A 27,188-nucleotide genomic window follows, 5' to 3' on the forward strand; every position below is an offset into this window, starting at 1 on the left:
GGACTGTGAGAGCAAGAAACATTATAATATTTTATGTAATTTTGAAGCTAATAAATGTACAATTTCGTGTTCAGTTGTTTTGCCAGTGATTTGTAATTGAAGGGGTGTCGCTTAAGTCGATTTTTTTGCTCACTGGTGTATATTGCTTCAATTCTCAGTTCATATTGAAAAAAAATAGTTTTATAACTTTCACGATTACTATTAATGGAATCTTGTGAGAATATTTTGAAGACACGTTTATAATATTTTTTTTTGAAAATACCATGTACGACCATAATAGCATAACATGATTTTCAAGTGGAGTGAAATCGTGCGCGACGGCAGATTTCATTTTTCAAGAGCAACACTTTCGTTTTTATCTCTTGTTGTTGAGCTATAAGACTGCATTTAATTTGATTTATTATAGATTATAAACAGCAAGGATTTACGTGGAATGTATGAAACACGATTTTATAATATGTATCAAAATGTTCCTGGACTCGATGCAAAAAATTTGAACGTGAAAATAATGCTGTGACAAAAATTTTTCTCATAAGACCCATCGTTATAGTTATAGGCTTTCAAAGTTGCGAAATTAGAATTTACATTCAAGTATATTTTCTAAACTATACATTTGAACATTATAAATTTTTAATAGATGATTATGTATGTCCATATAGTGTTCTTGAAGGAATAAATAATTCTACACCACTTTCTGAATGCTTATTCCCAATGGTTAACAATCCGTAACTTTTACAGGGACAACATTTAAAAATGTTGTACATGCTAAGGCATCCGTTCGCCAGACATTGTGAAGAAAATTATCATAAATTGTATTAACTAATTATTTATTGACGTTAGAAAAAGTATTATCAAACATTTCTAATTAAACTGAATACTATCAAACCTCGTGCTACTTATATAAGGAAAAAATTGAATTGTAAAAAAATCTAATCGGTTAGCATACAACTTATTAAATAAAAACAAAAAAAGCTATAATAAATGTTTGAAGTTGGCACTTTGTACTTCTACACACTTCCGGAGTCTACGGAGGATATTTCTTTGAACTTGGAAGAGCTTTCCAAGATGATTTTTTACATCGCTTAGAGAAATCACACAACATGGGTAGGAAAACAATATGGATCTACTTAATTATTACCCAGATTACTTGTTTGAATTGTACTGTGAGGATTTTCTCGTCTCGCGTGAAACCAGCTTCATCAATAAACAAGATTTTTCCAACAAATATATTATCAAATCGTTGTTTATCTAGAAACCAACCAGCTTAGGCCAGTCTTGCAGGAATCCTCTAATCCTGTAAGTATTTTTAATAAATAATTACAATTTATGATAATTTCTTTTAGAATGTATCTTTAAGGCAAACCGATTTCTTGGCATGTACAACGATACCTCGGTTGAAAAATTCAATTTTGCTACCTCCAGATTTTACAGTTTGTCCCTGTAAAAGTTACGGATTGTTAACCATTGGGTATTGGCCTTCATATAGTAATGTAGAATTATTTATTCCTTCACATGGACACACGTAATCATCCATTGGAAATCTTAAATGCCTATAACTAAGCATCGAACGGTCGTGTGAGAAATTTAGTCACAGCATTATTTTCACGTCATCTACTCACTCTCAATTTTTTTGCATCAAGTCCTGAAACAATCTGTTTACTTTCATTTATTTTTAAGGTCGCAGATTATCAATGAACAATATATTGTTGATCTACAAAGCGAATCTAAAACTAACATAAAGTCTAGGTCGCATCGTTCAAATCCAATCACGTAATTTTAGAAACGTTTCTGTCCAAAGTACTTTTTAGTATTGTAAACGCCCTTTGGTACGTACTGAATAATGTAATTGTATCATCAAGACATCCATATGAAAAGTGTAGAAGAACAAATATGCAATCTAGCCCAGAAATATGCTCTAAGGCTTAAAAAAATCCAAACAACGTGGCATGGAACCTAATGGTACCACTCGATCGACGGGAGCTGAGTAGACTTTAAACATATCACTTACCTAGATATATAGATAGAAATGTTGGACTTGAAAAGTCTCATAAATTCATTAATTAGCATATTATGGACCCTAATACCCTATTCAATCATTTATGTAAAATTGCAACTGAAAGGAAATGTCCTGTTGATTGCGCAACAACCAATTTGCTTCAAAAATAAATAAAGTACGAATTTGAAAAGCCATCGGTGCACGTTGGAAACACTGTTGAAAATGACAATAAGCCGTAGTCAGTGCACTTCGACTGTCTGTTGGTTTTTTCCATTCAGTGCACCACTGATCATCATACGGTAAAAATTTACCCGAGTCTTTGTGAGCGGACTCGATTCAATGTATATTCACGTCTTCGCGTCCTTTGACTTGCGCCCGAACAAACGGCACGGAGGCGAGAAGAGGAAAGGCGAGTGGAGGTGAGAAGAGGAAAGGCGAGTGGAGGCGAGAAGAGGAAAAGCGAGTGGAGGCGAGAAGAGGAAAGGCGAGTGGAGGCGAGAAGAGGAAAGGCGAGTGGAGGCGAGAAGAGGAAAGGCGAGTGGAGGTGAGAAGAGGAAAGGCGAGTGGAGGCGAGAAGAGGAAAAGCGAGTGGAGGCGAGAAGAGGAAAGGCGAGTGGAGGCGAGAAGAGGAAAGGCGAGTGGAGGCGAGAAGAGGAAAGGCGAGTGGAGGCGAGAAGAGGAAAGGCGAGTGGAGGCGAGAAGAGGAAAGGCGAGTGGAGGCGAGAAGAGGAAAAGCGAGTGGAGGCGAGAAGAGGAAAGGCGAGTGGAGGCGAGAAGAGGAAAGGCGAGTGGAGGCGAGAAGAGGAAAGGCGAGTGGAGGCGAGAAGAGGAAAGGCGAGTGGAGGCGAGAAGAGGAAAGGCGATTGGAGGCGAGAAGAGGAAAGGCGAGTGGAGGCGAGAAGAGGAAAAGCGAGTGGAGGCGAGAAGAGGAAAGGCGAGTGGAGGCGAGAAGAGGAAAGGCGAGTGGAGGCGAGAAGAGGAAAGGCGAGTGGAGGTGAGAAGAGGAAAGGCGATTGGAGGCGAGAAAAGGAAAGGCGAGTGGAGGCGAGAAGAGGAAAGGCGAGTGGAGGCGAGAAGAGGAAAGGCGAGTGGAGGCGAGAAGAGGAAAGGCGATTGGAGGCGAGAAGAGGAAAGGCGAGTGGAGGCGAGAAGAGGAAAAGCGAGTGGAGGCGAGAAGAGGAAAGGCGAGTGGAGGCGAGAAGAGGAAAGGCGAGTGGAGGCGAGAAGAGGAAAGGCGAGTGGAGGCGAGAAGAGGAAAGGCGAGTGGAGGCGAGAAGAGGAAAGGCGAGTGGAGGCGAGAAGAGGAAAGGCGAGTGGAGGCGAGAAGAGGAAAGGCGATTGGAGGCGAGAAGAGGAAAGGCGAGTGGAGGCGAGAAGAGGAAAGGCGAGTGGAGGCGAGAAGAGGAAAGGCGAGTGGAGGCGAGAAGAGGAAAGGCGAGTGGAGGCGAGAAGAGGAAAAGCGAGTGGAGGCGAGAAGAGGAAAGGCGAGTGGAGGCGAGAAGAGGAAAGGCGAGTGGAGGCGAGAAGAGGAAAGGCGAGTGGAGGCGAGAAGAGGAAAGGCGAGTGGAGGCGAGAAGAGGAAAGGCGAGTGGAGGCGAGAAGAGGAAAGGCGAGTGGAGGCGAGAAGAGGAAAGGCGAGTGGAGGCGAGAAGAGGAAAGGCGATTGGAGGCGAGAAAAGGAAAGGCGAGTGGAGGCGAGAAGAGGAAAGGCGAGTGGAGGCGAGAAGAGGAAAGGCGAGTGGAGGCGAGAAGAGGAAAGGCGAGTGGAGGCGAGAAGAGGAAAGGCGAGTGGAGGCGAGAAGAGGAAAGGCGAGTGGAGGCGAGAAGAGGAAAGGCGAGTGGAGGCGAGAAGAGGAAAGGCGAGTGGAGGCGAGAAGAGGAAAGGCGAGTGGAGGCGAGAAGAGGAAAGGCGAGTGGAGGCGAGAAGAGGAAAGGCGAGTGGAGGCGAGAAGAGGAAAAGCGAGTGGAGGCGAGAAGAGGAAAGGCGAGTGGAGGCGAGAAGAGGAAAGGCGAGTGGAGGCGAGAAGAGGAAAAGCGAGTGGAGGCGAGAAGAGGAAAGGCGAGTGGAGGCGAGAAGAGGAAAGGCGAGTGGAGGCGAGAAGAGGAAAGGCGAGTGGAGGCGAGAAGAGGAAAGGCGATTGGAGGCGAGAAAAGGAAAGGCGAGTGGAGGCGAGAAGAGGAAAGGCGAGTGGAGGCGAGAATAGGAAAGGCGAGTGGAGGCGAGAAGAGGAAAGGCGAGTGGAGGCGAGAAGAGGAAAGGCGAGTGGAGGCGAGAAGAGGAAAGGCGAGTGGAGGCGAGAAGAGGAAAAGCGAGTGGAGGCGAGAAGAGGAAAGGCGAGTGGAGGCGATCCCACTGTCCAAAATATCGCACGCGTTCTTTTGTGTAGCCTCGTGGAGACTCTGGATGGGGCATTAGAGTAGATTGCTTCCGAAATAATACAAATAAAAATCACGTTTTCATTAAGTGGCTCCTCTTTGGATATTTTAATTAGAAAAAAGAAGTTTACCATCTATGGGATTTACAGTAATAGTATTATAAGATTATTGTTAAAAAATTATGGCGAGAAAGCTAAACAATCCATGTAGGATGAGTGGAAAATTTAATAATGGAGAAATATTAATATTTTTATTTTTTTTATGTATGATTTTAACGCTCACGCTTTAAGATTAAAGAAGACGACACACAAAAGTCGGTTGTCTTCGTTGTTGATTCGTTTCTTGTCCAGAGAAGGCAAAGTTACGAGACCGCGAACAAAACACAGAAAGCTAATAATAGAATAAATCTTACATCTTCCCACATATACAATTATACCCATAATGCTATCTCGGTGAAATCTTTGCCAAGCCCTTTACCACAGACTATGGAGAACTTCGTTTCTTTTTTTAATATCATTGGCGTACACAATACCACTTTCAATATATAAAATCGTTAAGTATTGTTTCCGGAAGAACTATTTAATTAGCTTTATCAATTAATTAAATTAAACAGAAGTTATATAAAAATTTATTGATCGTTTATGTACCGAAATTTCACAATATTCATTTTACTTTGAAAATGGGACCCGCAACACGCATTAGACGATTTGAGGTGTACTTATCAACTCTTTGCTGCTGAAGTCTGATATATTCGTAAATATTTTTCTACAGTCGTAAAAAATGACTAATTCAAATGAAATCTTTAAGTCCACAAATGCCAAGGATTGTTACTTAACTCTCTTTAGAGCAGTGATTCTCAAAGTGGTCCAGATACATCCCCAGGGGTCCACAGGAAGTTCTAGAAGAGGAGTGTACTTAAATTTCCATAGTTAGACTTAATTTTTTAAGGAGTTGGGAGTATGGTGTAAATATATCAACTAAAATTTGGTACGATTAGTCTTGATGACAGAAAATAACCAGATAATACTATACTTTGAACTTCAGTTACCATTTTAATCGGCTTTATTAATTTCATCCATAATTTTTATAACAATTTATATACTTAATAGTTTAAAGAAATTGAATTTCAAAAGTCACTGTTATCTTTGTAATCACGCCTCTACCTAAAACAACGTTTTTTATATTAATTGTGATTTTTCGAGCTAGTTAGATACTCAATTACGAATATAGAAAAAAATGCATACATGGAGCTGCAGAAGAAGCACTAGGAATGAAAATGAAAATCGTCGAAATCAAAAATCAGACTTGTGGGATAACGAAATAAAAGAAGAGAGTGATAAAACGAAGTACCAAAAAGAACAAGCAATAGTAAGAAAAAGAATAACCCAGAAGAAAAAAGAGCTATGAAAGAAAAACTGTCAGAAACTAATTATTAACTTGGGAGGTCAAAAAGTTACAAATTTTTTAAAAGAATCATATCAAACAAGACACAGAATTCAACATAGATGAGAATACCGGAATAAATATTGTTTCGTCTCCACTAAGGGACATTTAAAAAGAAATCGAGACAGTATGTAGATCCTTAAAAAGCGTGAAATCCTCTGCACCAGGCGATATTGCTTCTGAACAAATTGAAACAGGAACAGAGACACTATACGAACATATAAGAAAACTGTTCTGGAAGTTTATGAAGGGTTCGGTCGTACCAAAGGAATGGGAAACCTCCATAATGTCGAGAATCCACAAAAAAGGCAGCAGACATATGCAGTACATATGGTAGCGAAATGTGGTAGATGGAACAATCAATGGAACAAATGCTAGTGATGACCGAAATGGACTTCTGGAGAAGAGCAGCGGTTAAACCCAGGAGGAACAGGATAATGGGAGTCAAATACACATTAATCCAGGACGTTAAAACCAAATAACTAATTTGCTGTGGTCATGTATAAAGATTGTGAGAAAACAGAATATAATTTTTAGATTAATCATGATGGATATCGAAAATTACGATTATTCCTGTACTTTCCCTGATATTTAAACCGTGACGGGGCTTTCTGCAAATATCTTGAGACAGAAAACGCAAAAGTAATGACGTCACCTACACTTTGGTCTATTTACACAATGTTAAAAACGATAATATACAGGGTTCTGGGACTAGTTTCTTAAAAATTTGCTTGCACGGGTTTTCCCGTGAAATGCTCGTTTCAGCTAAAATAATTTCAGTTTTTTGAAGTGGACCCAAACTTCGTTATTTTAAGCGGAATGCTATGATTTTTCACAGATTTTGAAAACTGTAAAAATTTCTTCTATATTATAATATGGAAGAAATTTTTATGCTGGATTTATCGAGTTTCTCAACATCGGTTTTCAGCCGAATTTTCAATCTTCAGAAATGGAAGAAATGTCTTCTAAATCATAACATCGATAAATAATATGACAAGTAAGACGTCACAGTACTAAAAAATTCTTTTGATGGAAAAAACAATGTAAATATTCAAGTGGATCTGTTCTGAACTTGTATTTCATAAAAATCCAAGGTGTAACCGTCTCACAAAATCTATTCAAATTTATGATTACAATAGGAATCATTGAACGCACGCATGATAACGTGACTGGCGTACAAACTATAATTGAAACCGTGAGAAAAACTTAAATTAATAGGAGTTATAATAAATTGTTAATGCTAATCAGGAAGTTTACATTTGTGTATTTTTACTATTAAGTTGTACAATAAGAAGGAAAGTGGGTTTATTTTTTTTTCATTTGCACGGTAATTCGAGACATATCATAGTACAGAATTTATCGATTTGTATGAGGAATATTTCGATTTCAAGTTTGGCTTTGATCATACTAATCAATTATTGAAAAACCTCGACCTTAAATAATGAAAAATGTATAATTTATTATTATTTTAGAACAGTCTGAGTAAATGAATTTTTCGCAAATTGGAAGCTAACAAACTCTATTACATTCTTTTTGTAGTGCTAGAAGTACGTTTTCAAAATAACTTTTTTTCCTTTTCTGTCGCATAAATAAACAAATTCGGTTATTAAGGAAACGAAATTCTCACATTTTCTTCAGTTAATGATGTATTTCTGTGCCGTTAGTTGGCTATTGTTACGAGTCCATTAATATTTTACAACAACTTGCACGAATTTTATTTTCTAATTGTTTACGAACAGTTAATTACCAAGAAACGAATCCAACGCATATTTAGAAGATTGCTAGTCTCTTCAAGATGGAATACAATTGTACAAAAAAATATTTAATTAAAGTTAACGGGTTAAGAATCATTAAGGACTGCAGATACCTAAGCATACAAATTAAGTATATAATTCTATTCGTTATACAGTAAGTTCATGAAGTGACTTTACTTGCTGATATTTCTGTTAGATCTAAGAAAAATACTATTACTCCAAAATATCCTTACACCCTATTAATTCAAAAATACAACATTCAGGATCGCATATATCTGATTTCAATAAATCCGTTACGTTTGGAATAAAAATTATTTGAAAATTATTTAAGTACAAAAAGTACTAGGTTTTTCTGTCTTTAATTGTTTAACTGTGATTAATGAAAGGTATGATTAGGTACTTTTCAAATTTAGCTATGTTTAACAAACAGAAAATAATAACCATTCTTATGATGAGAGCTTCCATTTATGGTGGAAGAACTTATGATGAGGTAGCTGATTTACGTAGCCAAATCACAACCAAATTATTTTAACTGTAGTTTGGAGAATTGTTCAATCAAAAATCGCCCTAAAACTGGCCAAGCAAAGTGAACAACTCATTTGGTAATTACCGATCATAATGTAACGTTTTTCGTATTTATTTGCACACTTAACTTATAAATATCATTTAAGCAATTTCTGCAATTACTTTTACTAATTCGTTCTTTTCGCTACGACTAACCACAAATAGTATTCTACAAAAAGAAACAGAATAAATAAATAGACTTTCCTAGGAATTATTTAAAAGAAAAACTGTAATAAACCGCCTCTTAAAATAAAAAGTTCATCAAAAGCGTGTCCGCCATTTATAAAAATCAAATTAAAGACGCCGGCGAATTCGCCGAATTTTAAAATTCCATTGTAGCTAGGCAGTGCCGGTGTAAGTAAATAACATAGTGTTGGATTGTGAGGGCAAGGAACAATATTTTATATCATTTTGAAGCTAATACTATTAGCTACAAGATTTTATTAAGAAAAATACAATTTTATGTTCAGTTTTTGTGCCAGTGACTTTTGCACGCTGGTGTAGATTGGTTTGGGGTACAATTGATTAGTTTGGGGTACAATTTAGTCGCTAGATACAATTAACGTCTTTATAATATTTTTCTTGAGGATTTCTTAAAAAACAAAACAAAACCTGATAATCGAAATAAACTGAGAAATTGATAACGGCTCCTTAAATAACAAAACATAACTTGCCAAGAAGGAAGAAAATATGAAAGTCTAATCGAATGAGATTTATAAATTGTTTTTTTTTCTGCAGATCATACTTTCCAATAAATTTAGAATAAAGTTGGAATTATATAGTTTTTGCAATCACGAATGAATCATATTATACTGATTATATATGAAGGGTGTACTAGTTAAATAAATCGGTGCCGAACACACTGTTTAAACAGCCACTACATCAACACTCACAATCACCTGTCAGACAGTGTAATTGTGAGTATTGGTGTAGTGGTAGTGTAAACAGTGTGTTCAGTATGAATATCACCAATGGTTCTAAAAATTCTAACTTAGTTGTGAAATAAATCTGTAAATATATTACTTTGAAGCTGTATGCAGATGGCCTAAAAAACTTATATTCAAGATATTTCTAAGTTCTAGTCCATTTACCAAGTTGGTTAATACCTATCGAACAAGTTTTGTATTAAATACATTCTTATTTTAGAACTAAATCGTCAAGCATCGTCGATGAACTATATTGGTAATTCACGGCATTTTTCCATGTTAATATGATGTTTTTTGTTTAGCTTGGTAATGTTTGGAAGTCTTAGTTGGCTAGTAATTTGAAGTTCTAGTCCATTTACCGAGTTGGTTAATACCTATCGAACAAGTTTTGTACTAAATACATTCTTATTTTAGAACTAAATCGTCAAACATCGTCGATGAACTATATTGGTAATTCACGGCATTTTTCCATGTTAATATGATGTTTTTTGTTTAGCTTTGTAATGCTTAGAAGTCTTACTTGGCTAGTAATTTGAAGTTCTAGTCCATTTACCAAGTTGGTTAATACCTATCGAACAAGTTTTGTACTAAATACATTCTTATTTTAGAACTAAATCGTCAAACATCGTCGATGAACAATATTGGTAATTCACGGCATTTTTCCATGTTAATATGATGTTTTTTGTTTAGCTTGGTAATGCTTAGAAGTCTTAGTTGGCTAGTAATTTGAAGTTCTAGTCCATTTACCGAGTTGGTTAATACCTATCGGACAAGTTTTGTACTAAATACATTCTTATTTTAGAACTAAATCGTCAAACATCGTCGATGAACTATATTGGTAATTCACGGCATTTTTCCATGTTAATATGATGTTTTTTGTTTAGCTTGGTAATGCTTAGAAGTCTTAGTTGGCTAGTAATTTGAAGTTCTAGTCCATTTACCGAGTTGGTTAATACCTATCGGACAAGTTTTGTACTAAATACATTCTTATTTTAGAACTAAATCGTCAAGCATCGTCGATGAACTTTGTTGGTAATGCACGGCATTTTTCCATGTTAATATGATGTTTTTTGTTTAGCTTGGTAATGTTTGGAAGTCTCAGCAATTGGCTAGTAATTTGAAGTTCTAGTCCATTTACCGAGTTAGTTAATACCTATCGGACAAGTTTTGTACTAAATACCTTTTTTCTTCGATTGATACATTTGAAAATTCGGTGATCTCTTTGTTAACATCTTATGTAATAATTGCACTGAGTACTTGCCTCGACAACCTTTTTCGATGTTAACTATTTAGCTATAGGGGTAGAATTTTTGTGTCATGTATGTGCAGTTTTGAAGAATATGGTGTTTTATTCGATAAAACCTGAAAATTTACGGTAAATCTAAACTCATTTTTAAAAAATTATATCCAGTATAAGGTTGCTGCGTTGCACTACTGGATATTTGGTTGAATTCTATTTGTAAGACATCTGGTGAGTTTTCATCTTAGTTTTCCACGATATTGTTGATCACTTCAGTGTTCTAGTGAACACAGAAATATTCCAAATTGTTTTTACACAACTCACCTTATAATAATTGGTCTTCAAGGATAGCTCCTCAAGAAATTTTAACATTTTACATAATGCCGGAAACTGCTTCCAAATGCATTTTCGTGTGTTCAGCGATTTAAATTGAGTTTTGAACTTTTTGAAACACTTCAAAAAGTGGTTATTATCGTAACAACAATTATATAATCGATGCAATATACATGAACTGTTTTTTCGGTTATTCTCTCTTTATTATGTTGAAATTGTTCAACTACACTGAATAAATTTGTAGTTAGAATAAGGCAAACGACTAATATGCTTTAAAGGAGAATTAAGTCAAGTAACAGCGCATTTTCCGTTTGACCTTGTCGACAACTGATAGGATTTTAAAAACTCTAGCATAAAGAAATTTCATATCCAGCGGGTATATACCTTTTCCCAGAAGTCTCGAAAAGGAGAAATAAGAGTCGTATTTCTTGTCGGAAATAGTACGCCTCAGTGCTTTCGACGATAACCTGACATTTTAGCCCATGGGCTCATGATTGCGAGAAAAAAATTATTATTTATTTTTTTCATGAGTCCGGAATAGTATATTACATAACGAGTTTGGAAAGTGATACATTTCGCAAGTAACGAGTGCGAAATATACTTTCCAACGAGTTGTGTACCCTATTTTTACTACAACCAAGTAAAAAATTCTTCAAAAAACGTATTTTTTTAATAAGAAAGTTCATTAAACAATATCACAGATGCTTTGAGAAGTATATAAACACGTGTGCTGAAAATCCCAAAAAATATTTTTTATTTTGTAATAGAAGAAATGGAAAAAACGAAAAGAATGATTTTGTAATATTTTATAACTAAAGAACAGAAAAAGAACCAATAGAATAATAAACTTTTTGTAACTATATTAGATACCTAACAAGAACTAAATAATTATTAATGATTTTGTTTTACTTTTTTTCTGAGACTTTATAAAAGTTAAATGTAAATTCTATTGTCTACTTCTTCAGTCTTCTTAAATTTGGCCTTTTGCCTTTCGGCACCCAGCCAGATTCATACTGTATTCGTGTATTCCCTCTATCGTTCGAGACCATATATAACATAAAAAAGAAGCATTTCAATACATGTATGTTTTGTTATTTTTTAGTACATGTGTGAAATAAGCTACTTTCTCAGGTAAAAATGAGTCTGCAATCTATAATTTTCAAAAATGGTCGCAGGAAAAAATTATTACCTAATTCGAAATTTCAATTTAAAAGTTTTTAATAAAAAAAAAAGAATAAATTAACATATTGAAGTTAACCTGGTAAGACCAAAGAAGCATCAATTTTTTTCGATACAAAACGTATTTGTCGTTATTTATTTAAAAAATCTATTTCAAATAAAAATGTTGTATGTTGTATTAAGGCTATAGAAGACGTCATACAACTATCTCGTTATCAAAAATTTGTCGAACTGTTTTTTTTGTCTGACTTGAGCCCATGGGCTATATCGCATACGGGCCTTAAAATGCCAATATGTCTTTCTTCTTCTATTGTTCTGTTTAGTTGTTAGGCATTGAGAATTTTTGAAAAGCGCATCATTTTATATCTCGTTGTCTTTACAGTTTAATATATTGTGTGAATGGAATTTCTAGCAAAGAAGAATATAATAATTATATACATAATAATAATTGCTTAATATAAAGGGTTAAGCTTTTAGGTCGATAGCTCCGTTTTTATGAAAACTATCGGAATTATACGAGGTCTGGTTATTAAATAACGAGACTGCGCGCCTAGAGGGCGCCCTAAACGGGTAGTGCGTTGGGTATCTAGATATCTTGTCTATGTACGTCCCAAAACAAGTTTCCGTCACTATTATATTCTTTGTGCAGTAGTGGTTTGATACGAACGTGTTTTTTCTCGTGCCGCAAACTATGTGTGACGAAAAACAGGAGTATCAATCTCAAATTTCTCGTTAAATTGAAAAAACTCCGACTTAGTGCTATAAATTGTTGCAAGAGGTCTATGGGAACAATTCTCTATCTTGTGCGCGTGTTTTTGAGTGATGTAAGCGATTTAGTGAGAGCCGAGAGAGCACTGAAGATGACCAGCGCCCAAGTCGCCCTGTGACTAATTCAACTCCGGAAACGGTGACCAATATCAATCAAATTGTGCGTCCAGATCGTCGAATGAGCATCCGGATGATTGCCGAGACTGTGAAAGTCGATAAAGAAACGGTTTTACACGAGGAATTACACATGTGCGAAGTTTGTGAGATAAACGGTGTTGTTAGGGCTAAATCTGCACTTGTATTGGCAGTGCCACGTAATGAAGATGTGTGAAGACGATGGCTTGAGTTTTTTGGGAATTGAGAGTTACCCTCCATTTTCTGCGCCAATCCGAAAATTGGTTCAGAAGATTTTGGGATTTGGTATTGAGGAAGCGCATGTTTTGGGCGTAAGCGATGAGTGCGGTGTCGTTCGCATACAATTGGACCTTTACTGTGCGGTCAAGAGGGACTGGAGTGTCATGTATAGGTAATATAGAGGAGTGGGGTCAGAATGGAGCATTGCGGAACTCCAGTAAGGGGGATAGGACCGCCTCGGGTGCTAGAAGTGTCGGGGAAACCAACCGTAGAAGACGAATCATTTTCCACCGCGACAAAGCAGACTCTCACACATCAGTTCAAACAAAATCGGTTTTGAACAGTCAAAACATCGTATAGATTAGTCATCCGTCGTACAGTTCTTGTTTGGCACCCGATGATTTCTTCTTATTTCCGCAGATCAAAAATAAATTCCTACTTCGACGTATCTCTACACCTGAAGTATCGGTTGATGCGTTCAAATCACATATTTTGGAGGTATCCCAATCGGAAGGGAAAACAATCTTCGATAATTGGTTCAAACACATTCTAAAGTATATTGTTCTAAATGGAGAGTGTTAATAAAAAAATAAAAATTTCTTTTTATTGGTATATCTTGAAATGTAAGTAGCAACCCTCGAACTATATAAATAAATTTTTGTTTGCTCTCACATGTTTTCAGAATGTATCATTGTATCTATATTTGAGATTAAAATATTTCAAAATGGCAATAATTTGATTGTGTGACTACTTTTTGATTTTGTTTCTTGACGTTAGTTTGAGTATAATATTTAATGTAATATAAGCAATCGGAAAATCATGGAAAAAATTTAATAAGTGAAGTTTTATTCACTTTTTCACTATTATAAAAAAACCATTAAAAATGTTGAAAATAAATGGCACGCCGAATAAATAATGAAAATTTGATATTATTAAGATTGGTACAGTTGAAAGGAAAAAAAATTAAATAAGTTATTATAGGAAATCTTAAATTTACATGTTTCAAACCAAATTCTGTGAGTGTCACATTTGTTTGTTAAAAGGAAGACTGTTTGAAATGCATACCCTTTAGGAGTTTATGATGCAGTCATCTGTTGGAGTCGTATAACATAACAACCCAATTCTATCTAAAAGCAAGCAATTACGCAAATAGTACAAGTCAATTGGGTTATTTAACTTCTATTCAAATAAGAAACTGTCGTTGGCAGGGTTTCTAAAAGAGGGCATTATTAACAAAAAGCTCATGAACTTTTCCTCTTTAGCTATCCAAATTTATGCAAAATCGTTTCAATACTTTATATCTTTCATCAGTGAACTGCAAAAAACAAACTTTTTGTGTTGATTGATCTTTAAAATGTGGAATACAGTTACTTTCATTTTTTATTTTCATCATTTTTATTAATCACATTACGAGGAAATAGACGATTACTAGCGCATTTTATTATGCATTAGTGGAGTGTTTTGATGAAGAATGAAAAAGAAACGGCGTCATTTCAACAGATAAAAAAATTATTATGTTCTTCCATTAACAATTGCTTTTTCCATCGCATTCTACTTCAAGTGACGATTATCTGTTCACAAAGAGATAGACATTAGGAAAAATGAAAATTGGTGAATCATTATAAAATAAAATACTACGAGGTATGATAGACAAATACGATTAAAAACAGACCAAAAAATTTAAAAGAATCTCTTCTAAAATACTGTTTTTGGTTTGTGTCGAGGTTTTCTCAATATCAAGAATGCTCTAAAAACTTTTCGGTTTTTGCACACTTTATATTCAAGGAAAAAGCCAGAAGACGCATGGTGCCAAATCTAGTGCACAAGGTGGATATATACAGAGTGTCTCACGACGAGTTAAAACTATCTATATAGGCATACATACAAAATTTGAATGTTGCAGACCCTTATAAATTATTTTTTAACGAGGATACCCTTAAATGTATGGAAATGGTTTCTATTCGGTTGCTTTTAGCAAGGTCAGACGTATGTGAACATATGTTAAAAAATTTTTCTTTTTATACAGGGTGTGTATAAAAAGTGTTCAAACTTTAACTTCATAAATATCAAATTTCTTCATCTTTTTAGACAGAACCTTTCGTTTTTTTTCTATTTTAATGCATTCAGAGATAAAAAATAAGACAAATTCATGTACATGTAGTTTGCTATACCTAAACCTAAACCGTTATCCAGATATTGAATGTTTTCTGTAAATTTTTAGTGATGCAGGTGTGGTTTAAATTTTATTTTGACTTGTTGATACAAGCACTTAGAAATAAAAAAGTATTTTTATCTTGTCAAGGTCTTTAAAAAAATCAAATCAAATTATATTTACTAGTCCAATTCTAGCTTTCGTTTCCGGAAAATTATTATTGTATTTTTCAACAAGTTTTAATTTTTTATGTATTCTTTTAGTAGGCTTTGTAATAAATGACTCTTATTTAACTGTCATTAGTCAATTGTTGATACTTTCGAAAATGGTTAAAGTGGCTCGTTCTCAATTTAATAACGAACATTATGTAAATAGCAGCAAATAAAGTACATGTTCTTGTAACTAGTTTGTCCCATTCACCGTATATTAAAAGCAATTTTACATAAAGTTTGAACACTTTTTATACACACCCTGTATCAAATGAAAAATTTTTCGATATAGATTCAAATACGTCTAACATTGCTAAAAGTAACCGAAGAGAAACCATTTTCATATCTTTAAGGGTATCCTCGTAAAATAATAATTTATAAGGATCTGCAAGGGTCAAATTTTTTACAAAAAAATTAATAACTTTAAAAGTATGCATTTTTCGAAAAAATTTTTCAGGCAAAAGAATACTAAAATTTCACGTAGATTTCAAAAACGTATTAATATACAGGATGTTCTATTTAAAATAACAAAGTTACAGTCGGTTTCCGGTAAAACCGGATGTCGGTCATCTTTGAAAATATTTTATTTAAAAAGATCGTATCCGAAAACCCAAACGTAGAAATTTTCATGATTTTACTATAAGTATTTTGCCATATACTGATAGTTTTAATCCATCGTGGGACACCCTGTATAGACTACCGTACCGTGCCCGCCAGTGAGAATACTCTCATTGAGATACCGAGGCAGCGATCTTGACTTGAGTGTCTCTGACCGTGACCTGATCTGACTGCGCCTGTTGGTGTGAATCCGCCTTTAACTACCAAAAACTTGCGTATCAAAAACGACACAGACCATTTTCAAAATGAAAGACGTTGGTCAATTTTTAAATGTTAAATCGCCACTGAAATATCACCCTAAACTGATTTTAACATTTCGGAAACATTATTTGGCACTTTTTTTGACTAAAAACAGAACTTAATATAAGTATAAGTTAGGTTAGGTTAAGTTGCACTGAACATTAGGCTACAGATTTGAAATGCATTTAAAAAATGTGTATAAATATATATTTCGTTTTAATTTTTATGTCAGTTTAAAAATTTCGTATTATTCTTAAAATGAATTCTTCAATAATAAATTTTTTAATGTGTGTGCTCAGTTTAAGCTGTACTGAATGAAATTTAATATCTATATACGGGATTGTAATACATATTATTATAAATTATTATGGATTCAATTAATCCGAATCATGTCCTGATTCGCTTTTTGTAGACAAATGAAAATTACATAAGGTAAAGATTTACTGCTATAAATTGCATTGCATACGTTGCATCTGAATAATTTTTGTTGTGACGAATTGTCGCTGCAATGAGTTGTCGACGATTAATTGGCACACGATAAAATATCGTGCCATGAAGGGTCGTAATATCGCTTATAACGTATTAGTTAAAACAGATCCAGAGGAACTAATTGCCGCTATTCGTTCAGCGTTTTTTTGTATTTACCCACTCCATTTAACAATAAAAAACTCATTTATAACAAACAAAACATTTATGTACTGGTAAATAATCGATGCAAACATTCATCATCATCATCATCATCATCATCATCATCATCAAGCCTTTCAATCCTTTGGATTATGGTTATCGCTTATAGCGCTTGGTTTTCTTTATATTTTATCATTTGTGTTGGCTGCTTTTATTATTATTTTCCATTCCTTTCTGTTCCAGCATTTTGCCCTCCAGTTCTATATATTAAGTGTTCTTACGTTCTCCTCTATTTCGTTTCTCCAAGTTTTTCTCAACCTGACCCTTCTCCTTGGCCACAACGGGATCCATTGCGTTATTCTTTTGATCATTTCAATTTGTTTTCTTTTCATTATATGCCCAGCCCAGTCTTTGTGCTTTTATGTATCTAACTATATTTTCCTTCTTCAGCTCTTTCCCTATTTCTTCGTTTTTCTTCGCTCTCTTTTGACATGTTACAGTTTTCATTATCTTTCTTCGGTTCTTACAAGTTCTTCTTCTTCTCTTTTGTTGATTAGTGTTGTTTCCATCGCATATGTGATTACCATTTTTATTAGGGTTTGGTCCATTTTTATTTTGTTTTGTTTGGTTTTTGTTTTTTAATAGGTTTTTGTTTCTTACATAGGCCTGTAAATGTAAATAAAAGACTATGCATAAATTCAAATTGTTCAATCGACGCATTTACTATATGAAGAAGACAAAAAATTATTTAAATAGCTATAAATGCAGCAATTAACCACAAATTTTTCTTAACCTTGATAGTTGATCACAGTTCCTATAATTTTTTATAAAGTATAGTTGACGTAGTGGTATTTTGTACTTTGGTCATATATGGTCAATAAACAAATTAATATACCTGCTATTGAAAAAAAAAACCAATGTTTTACCTGTACGTAATTCAAAATTAATAACAATTTTCTTCATTTTAAATAAACCCAACGGTAATTAACCTATAAATAAATCAAATAGATCATAAAATATGTAAAACTCAATTTAATTTAATATAGTCTAATTCCTGGAATGGATGAATCCTTTAAAACACATTCAAGTCCAATATGAACAAAAACAATCACGTGAGAAATGAATAATGGAACAACTGAGCATCTAAATTCACTAGAATGTACTGTTTGCTACTAATCAACTAATAGAGCAGATATAGAAACAAAACAAAATCCCAGACGAGCACAGACACCAATAAAGGCTTTAGACCAAGAAGATCAACTATCGACGCAATCCATACTCTAGACCAAATAAGATAGTGGAATATATAAAAGAGAAATACATATAGTTATTGACTTTGGAAGTGTTTTCGATTCAATATAAAGAGAGAAACAAACAGAAAGACGAGGAATTCCAAAAAAATATAAGAAACTATGAAATGAAAAGCAAAAAAATCCAGTCAGGCGACATCTCTGCAATCGCCAAGTCACTAGCAGCAAAAAAGAACAAAAAATTGGTATTTTTTTTAGGAAAATCTTAAAACTAATACTATTAACTTCATAATAATATAGAACATTGTAATATTTCTTGATCTAACAATTCAGCAATATATTATGATCGGTAATCACCCTTTTTATGCTTGTTTATATAATAGTGCTAACTAGGGGTAACTTTCCTAGTATAAAAGGTTATCTACCACTATCAGTTAGCCATCAAACGTCAACCGGTACACATCTCCGTTAACACAAAGAAGAATTCTACTTGAAAATGGACACAAAAAATGAAAAAGCAGCTCAAGCGATCGCCCTATTGCGGCCAGAGTCAGTGGCCAGTGCACTGACCATGAGTCAGTCTGCTGTTTCCAGAGTTTACCGGCAACTGGTAACTTTCATCGAAGACACGAATCCGGAAGAAAAAGGTGCACATCTGAGAAAGATGATCGATTCATTATCAGCACATTGCAGAGAAAGCGGAACCTCGTCCAACAAGACCACATAAAAACGCGAGGATTGAGAAAGTCAGAAAAATACTAAAGGCATCTAACCTTGAGTCAAAAAAGCCAGATACTGGCACCAAATTAACCACAGCCCACCGAGTAGCCGAGTAGTCTACGATTTGCCACAGAAAAGCAAAATGTACCTGCATAGTAGCGATAGAAGAGGATGAGTTAACAAAAGACCCAGAAAAAGATTCACGCAATGCTGCATAAAAGAAAACGTGGGTTTTGGAGGAGGTTCCAGGATGGTTTGGGTTAGTATTCAACATCTACAGGATCATCTAATTCGCTAATACTCGTTTCAGCAGTATAATACTGAGATATCGCTAATATAAAGTCCGATGAAGAACATGTTTTGCTTATCGGAACCCTATTAATTGAAGAAAAACGCAGTAGTTTTTGAGTCTTGTGGTAACCACGTCAATAAACCCTTAAAAATACATTATACTTCTTCATTAAAATACTTTTTCTTTTTCGACCGTTTCCCCGAACAAATACCTCATTAAAACAATATTTCTTTGCCATCCGATTTTGGCGGGCACCAGACCCATGGAGTTCCAAATTGCCTTTTTTCATAACCTTCCTACCTCCTAAGTTGACCTAATCCGACATACCTAAGTCCATCTACCTTTCGCAATGTCCTAGCTAGTTCTTTACTCGAACTCAAGTGAAACTCTTCCCATCCGGGGCTGATCCAATCAATCATCCAACCGTCTTAAGACGAGCTTTGCTCCCCCTGGAAGATGCGCCGCGTGCGGGGTGAATTACTGGATATTAAATACTGGACTCGCCAAACATCTTCTCTATTGAAATTAAGATGTTTTATGATCAAGTAGCTTCATAGATTTTTTTGGAAAGTTCAGTTTTAGCGGCAATTTGCATGCCAACGGCGTGGTAAAAATTTTCGGAGACGTTCGCCACATATCTACTCAAGAATGGATGTTTTATTATTTGCAGATCAGTTCATTGCAGGTACTTATCACTAACAGTCATCTCATCGGAGTCATTAAGTTTCTGATCTTACACAGGTTGGTTCTAGAAAAAATTAAGTCTCCGTATTTGAATTTGATTCTACTACACTTGTAATTTTTGTAATAATCGCATTGAAAGAGTAGTTATAAGATCTGTTCAATTATCCACGTTTTCATACTTTTACAGTGATTTAACTTAAATATTTCAAATATTTATTTCTAAAAACCGAGAATTAATCAATGAAACCGAAGCTGCTTGTCGGTACAAACAATCTCCAACAACCTCCTCGTTTCACTTATAGTATGAAATGGTAGATCTGCTTCAGGAATTTATTTTCAAGATATTTGTCACTTAATAAGCGGATTTCTTAATGACAATTTATGGGCTATTCGTTTAAAGATTGAGAAAAATTTCATCATATGTGATATTTATAGCTACAGAATATAGAAGCCAATCTTTTTTTATTATCTATAAAATTGTGACAAAGTTATTTGAAAAAATATACAGGTTGGACCGTATCTCCATACTCTTGACCATTAAAGTCACGTGGACACAATCATTTAGATTTTGTGAGTGAAGATATTTAACAAACTCCTAACTTAACCATAGAAGATCCTCAAAAGAGTTTGTTTGTCACAAGTTTCTATTGAAATAAATAAATATTGAATAAAATAAAGTTGAAGTAAATAAATAATGAAACGCCCTTTTTTCAGATTACTTTGGAAACAGTCTATGAATAATATTATTTGAAATGGGAAGCAGAAACTTCAAACTGATGATAATGGAATACATTTAAGATAATTTTATTATAATACATATAAATTCAAAGACCAGAAGAGTGAAGAGTTAGACACATGATCGAAGAAAATCTAACATGCACATATCAAGCGATTGAAGCAACTCCTGGTGTTAGTTAATTCAATTTACATGATATCTCCATGTGAAAAAAATGTTACTCCTTGGGTGTCATATATGATTCACGATTTCCAGAAGGCGGGAAACGTTAAAAATGTTTCTGTATTGTTTCTAAAATAGTAATAGTAAAATAATAAACTACATGACATGGACCCTTTTGAACTGATCAAAAGCACATACAACCAATGGTCGCATTCATCGGACGTAATGGGAAAGTGTTGAACGTTCGCTGGCAAGCCGTTTCGGATATCTATCAATTGCCGGTGTTTTTTAAACATATTGGTTGATTTTTGTTTAGTTTATTCCAACGGAATTATTTTTATTAAACTTAACGAGTGTTGCATTATGTGATGGTACATAATCTAGTTTCTTTTCGAAGAATTATGATGTGTATCCAGCACTTATCCATCCAAGGTTTTATTAGATACAAGGGAACAACCACGACTTATTAAAAGAGTTTGAAGAAAATATTTTCGCATTAAATCATGTAACCATAATTGATTGGTTCTTAGATCATCTGAACACAATTCTTTAAACTTTAAATGAGCTTAAAGTGGTTATATTCGAATTTTTTTTTTCATATTATTAGTAATCCATTAATTGCACCAATTTGATTGTTTTCTAAGGGTATTTTCTGATCTTTATCAATATAAAATCCCGTAATCGCCGTTATTTAATCGACTTCCGAATAAAGCAACAAATGCGATCTTGATTCTTGAAACTTTTCCCCCAATTTACCGGAAGTTTTTTCCGGCGTTATCTCCCGTCTGCCGGAGGTGGTTTCTAGTGGAACAAATCATCTCAGAACTCGAAAAGTCTCTAGAGCTTTTCGGGGATTTCGAGTACGCTATTCGTTTGTCCTACCAATCTACAGAAATTATTTCTATGCATCGAAAAGTTGTACAGGATATATAAAGTTAGAAACGATTCATAGTTTCATAATTGCAACAATGTTTTGTGCTTGCAATACAGACTATCGGATGGCAGAGCAAGTTTCAACCGACACCTTCTGTGACACTTTGTCCTGATCTGAATTTACTTTGAGACTGGAAGTCATGAGAGATGGTCGAAGCTCATTTCCTATGCATGTATTATAAAAAAACCGGAAGTAAATCTTCTCAAAGTGAGTTCCCTTGTGATTATTTTTGTGTATTTCCCAAATTAGTTTATAAATTAGAGGAAATATTGGTACACTACATGGTTGTTAATATGCCCATGATTGAATAGAAGTAATATGGGCAGTGGGCGTATTACCATTACACACAATGATTCGTCTTAAAATGTTAAAACTGATACTGTTTGCTTTACAACAGTGTTTGCGATCACAGTGGATCGAGAAAAATCTTCAACAAGCTTTATTGGCCATTCATGTGTCCCGGAACATACGTCCAGTTGAAGTAGATTATCTTCTAACAAAACGAATTATTTGTTTGTAACTAAACGATTATCTGGTCAGTATTGTTTGAATGCGTTCTTAAATCGCCATCCGGAAATCAATCCCAATTAGGCAGGCGCACAATCTTAATCAGGCTCAAAAGTTGAATAGGTATATTGTAAAAGATTACTTCAACAAACTTAGTAAAGACTTATTGGAGCTTGATTCGAGGGATAAACCAGAAAGGATATACAACGTAGATGAGAAGGGATGTAGGTTAACTTTTCATCACAAAAAAAGTGTTCTGGCTAAAAGAGAAGCTCTTAACGGCCCTAGAGCAAGGAAAAAATGTGACAGTGGTTTCTTGTGGTGATCTACAATCGGGAACCGTCACTCTCGTGACGCAAAAAGAAAGCATGTCACATTGAAACCTTCAATAAATAATTACAACACCTAGGGATGAATAAACTACCAGGAAAATGTCTCCTAATTTTCAATGGTACTTCATGCTACTTATATACACGACCCATAAACTATAGTCCATGGACAAAGTTATTTTCAAAGTATTTGAATGTTACAGAGATTAACAATTGCTTTTATACTGGACACATCACAAAGAAAGAAGAGTATAACCAAACAGAGATTTGGTGAGGTATTTTCGCTCGTTTGGAGATATATTCATTTAATCCCGAAGCGATTTCTATCTCGCTTTTGTTCTAAATACTTCAACAAAATAACCATTCGAAGAAAATTTCTCTCAAGATGAACAGCTACAAAAAAATTTAGAACCAACAGGATTTTTGGAAATTGATAACTTCAAAGATATTTTACCACAATCAGGACCCTCATGTCAGCGCAGGAGCTACCAACAAGGTTTCTAAGAAAATATACCTCCAAAGCTAACAAAACCATCAAAACAACAAAAATGGAAACCTAAGAAAATGTGGGAAAAATATAAAGCAACAAAATAGAGAAGCTGAAAGACACTTGGAATTGCAAACATTGTGATAAAGAGGAGCAATTTGATATGAGGCTGTGTAATGTTTCCGCTTCATTTATGTTCACTGAGAACGCGCAGGTGTTGCCAAAAATGATAAAATTAAGTTTGTTTGTCCGGACTGTTTGTAAGATAAGGTAACAGTTTAAAAACAATTCCCCCTTTTAGAAGGAGCCAAAAATGTTTTGTTTTGAAAACTTTGTTGTTTCTGTTTTATTTGCGTTTAAGCTGAAGGATCGTTTTATTTTCGTCAATAAAAATAATGAAATGAAGAATACTTACAGTTGTTTGCTTTCTAGTATTAGTATTATCGATGACCATAATAACAACACACTAGGGACATAGATATTTTACTTTTTTCTCAATAAAATTTTCCATAAAGCAATAAGAGCTTTTCTTGGATCAAGCAGAAGAAAGAAATCGATTTTTTCTGTGTCTTTTGGAGAGATCTTCTCTACAATCCCTATACCTACGTTACAGCTAAACTTTTTACTTTGGATTTTTGTGAAAAATAACTGATTAAATCCGAAGGCATCACTGGGTAACAAGTCCGATTATTGCATTCCAATGATAGGTGGATGGATGAGATCCATATGGGTTATGATAATTTAGATAAAAAAAAATGAACTTACCCTTCCCACAAAAAACCTTCGGTAACACTTCGCCGTATCGTCCGTCTCAATCTTGGCTCTCCAATTTGGATGTGGAACAACAGGCATACCTCTATGGTCGAATAATTCCTCGTGGTCCGTGCCATCGACCCAATATCCTTTTGAGGGTATCGCGATCATTGGATATGGTCCCGGTCGCGAAAGAACTTCTTGCAAAAGCCTCTTCGAATGAGTCGGTTGTTGGGGAGACGCGGGTGGTGTTTGTAGTGCCGGTGTCGGTATGGGAGATATTTTGATGTTGTTATTTGTGGAAAGACGGTCATCTTTCGTTTCGGAAACCTGACTGTTTTGTCTTGAGGCGGGCGGAGGCTGTAACAATAAATATCTCTAATTATTAAAAATATATCGAGGTGTCTATTTAATTTCGAGAAATTGCCGTTTGTCGGATTTGACAATTTGCAGCGAACTAAGGGAGCGTTTACACTGTTCGAGTGAGTTAATCAAGCGAAATGACTTCAAGTAACTCATCAAGGTATCTTGCTTACCGATTTTAAATTCAAATTTAACTTATTCTGTAGTCTATTTTTATCCACGAGAAAGTGATAAAACCTACTTACTAATCCGAAACTAAAATAAATGTACCGTATATTCTTAGATACAAGAAAAGCACAAGACTTTTTGGAAAATGAATTTATTCATGTTCGAAGTAATCACTCTTTCAAACTAAGCTTCCACAACTTAAAAGCTTGAAATCATCTTATGCAATACTCTAAACAAATTGATGAATTGCCCGATCTATCTCATCCTCCGTCGTGAAACATCGACAAGTAAAAACTGAAAAGTATTCAAATCAGGCGAATAGAGTGCACATTAAACCTGCACATATTGAGTCGTTCAAGAACTACAGGTGTACCAATTTGCTGTAACTGTACGTTGATATTTTAGACTAATTACGTTCACTAATCCTGTAAACAAAATTCCTGGCTACGGAATATTAGAGACTGGTGAGGCATTCAGGGTGCGTTCTGATAATAGATTAGAAGTTTTGGACAAGAGAACACCTACACTCTGCAAAGTGTATGGTACTTGAGGAAGAAGAAAAATCCTGTAATCTGCGTATATAACTTTCACAACAGACCTTTGCTTTTTCGCCATAGTTGGTTTTGGTTAATCTTTGGGAAACTTAAATCAGCTATTCTGGCGCGTAGGAGTACCATAAAATGGTATATTTCACCTGTTAGGTACTACTATAGAAAGTTGATAAATTCTGATACTTCTCAAAATTTGAAAACATTAAGTCGTTACAGTAAAAGTTAAGAAATATTTTGAGCTTCAAGAGATCGACGTTTGAATTGGTATAGAAAATTCTTTTGGAATGAACTGACTCATTGGTATGAGTAGTCACAGAAAGACTCAATAAATGAACGTGATATAGTTTATCAATTTTTTGAACGAATGTATATTGAAACCAGAAAAATGAAGTGGCGTGATACATCTATCTAATCTGCTCTGTTGTACAAAGATAACAGTCCCCTCAGAATATAAACAAAGAAGAGAATCCACATTATTAAAACGTAATATTCAAATTATTATCAATCCTATTCAATACAGACCCTCCGTTCATAACGCTCGCGGCTCTTGTTCTATAATACCGAGTGACATTGTCCGTTGCACTATTTATTATATCTATTTGAAACCACGTGCGAGTTTAATTAAAAACCTTTTCATTCAACTTGTTTCTGGAAACGGTCAGAATTGAAACAAAAGTTTTGTAATTGTCTCTATTTTTGTTATTCACGGGTTTTTCATTTCCTTTCATTATGTATACGACAACGAAGTGAAACACTCTCATTTTGTCTTCGCTTGAACTGGGTCATACAACTCAGACATCGATAGTACGGGTGTTAAATATGAATAGATTTTAGCTTCGTTTGGATCGTTCAACTACACTCGAAGTATTGAAGTTTAAATATGCATTTCTTTATGTGTAATAAGTCCAAATTCGACGATTTTTCTGTAAATACTACACAACAAAATTTCATTTTGAAAACTTTCTATTGATATCAAAAACTCACTAAAATGTCTCGGTAAATACAAATTGTTGGTGAAGAAAATAGCAGCATAGTGTATGTTGTACAACTCTGAGTGAAGTCCATTTTGTGAGATTGTTGAGTGTTTCCAATCCTAGGAATTGTGGTCAAAAAAACAGGGAACTAATTTTTATAGTAGTGAATACAAACTGCCAAAGAATTAATTTGATTTTAGTGATTTGGAAGTGGAAACAAGATACCTGAAACATGGGCAAACGACTTTTTTACACGATAACGAGCCTCACCAAAAACTGTTCTGTTTTGTATATCCACCTTACTCACCAGATTTAGCACAATCCAACATCTGGCTCTTTGAAAAACGTTTTGATTGCGATACCATTCCTGATATCAAGAAGGTCGTACAAAACAGATGAAAACCATCCGTAAAGCATGTTAAGGGTTGTACTTTGAAAGGCATATTACCTTTTAACTTCATTTCCAATAAAACACTTCACAACAATAACATAAGTTATATGGTATTAACGAAATTGATTCATTGAAATTTTACCAAAAGGAATAGAAATTTGAAAACGTAAACTAGAGGTATTATTAAGACAAGTTCAAATAAAAACGTTTTTGAACAGAGAAAAAATCGAATTGATGAGTCATCTGCTGTACAGTCACCTGAAGAAGAGTTCAAAACAGATGTACATGATATTTCGAAAAATAATAAAGCAATATCCAAATTTAAATATTTGTTTTAAATTGTCTATCTCAAAACTTAAGTATTATCTTTGTAATACGAGGTCTGGCTATTAAAAACGAGACTGGTTACTAAAAAGGGTTTCATTATAAAAATTATTCTGCATTCGAATGCTCCCCTTGAATACACTCCTCTACTCCCGCCACACACCGTTCCATAGGTTTTTTCCATTGATCGAAGCAGTGCTGGAAGTCTTCTTTGGTGAGGGTCTTTTTTGCTTTACCGCTTCCATCGACTCAAATCTGGTCACTTTCAACGCAGATATTTTTTTAACCTTTCAAGGAAATCTGAGCGGACCCGTTGACGCAAGAGCTTTTGGTAAGGAGTCAGATTTTTGGCACAGACTTTTGTCACGTGTAATACCTCTTATAAAATTTCTTTATCGACGTTTACAGCCTCGGCAATCATCCGGATGCTCATTCGACGATCTGTACGCACAATTTGGTCGATTTTGGACACTGTTTCCAGAGTTGAAACAGTCACAGGGCGACCTGGACGCTGGTCATCTTCAGTGCTCTCTCGGCCTTCACCAAAGCGCTTTTACCACTCAAAAATAAGCGCACGAGGTAGAGAATTGTTCGTTTCAAACCACTAATGCACAAAGACTATAATAGTGATTGAAACGTGTTTTGGACGTGCATAGACAAGATATCTAGATACCCAACGCACTACTCGTTTTTTACCCACCCGACTCTATGTGCGCAGTCTCGTTATTTAATAACCAGACCTCGTAAATCCCCAGAAATAGAAAACTACTGTATTACATTCAAA

At 34.8% G+C, this 27,188-nt stretch overlaps 1 protein-coding gene across 4 annotated transcripts in view; it reads right to left on the reverse strand.

Annotated features, from left to right (window-relative positions):
- Positions 1–27,188, reverse strand: part of LOC130897384 (rap1 GTPase-activating protein 1) — an 848,316-nt gene that overhangs the window by 47,210 nt on the left and 773,918 nt on the right. For all 4 annotated transcript variants that reach the window (XM_057806214.1, XM_057806216.1, XM_057806215.1 and 1 more), the window contains one exon: positions 23,646–23,993. In XM_057806214.1, the coding sequence (XP_057662197.1) occupies positions 23,646–23,993 (348 nt within the window). The remainder of the gene's footprint in view (positions 1–23,645; positions 23,994–27,188) is intronic.

The sequence above is a fragment of the Diorhabda carinulata genome, chromosome 8 (genome assembly GCF_026250575.1).
Source record: "Diorhabda carinulata isolate Delta chromosome 8, icDioCari1.1, whole genome shotgun sequence".
Taxonomy (NCBI): Eukaryota; Metazoa; Arthropoda; class Insecta; order Coleoptera; family Chrysomelidae; genus Diorhabda; species Diorhabda carinulata.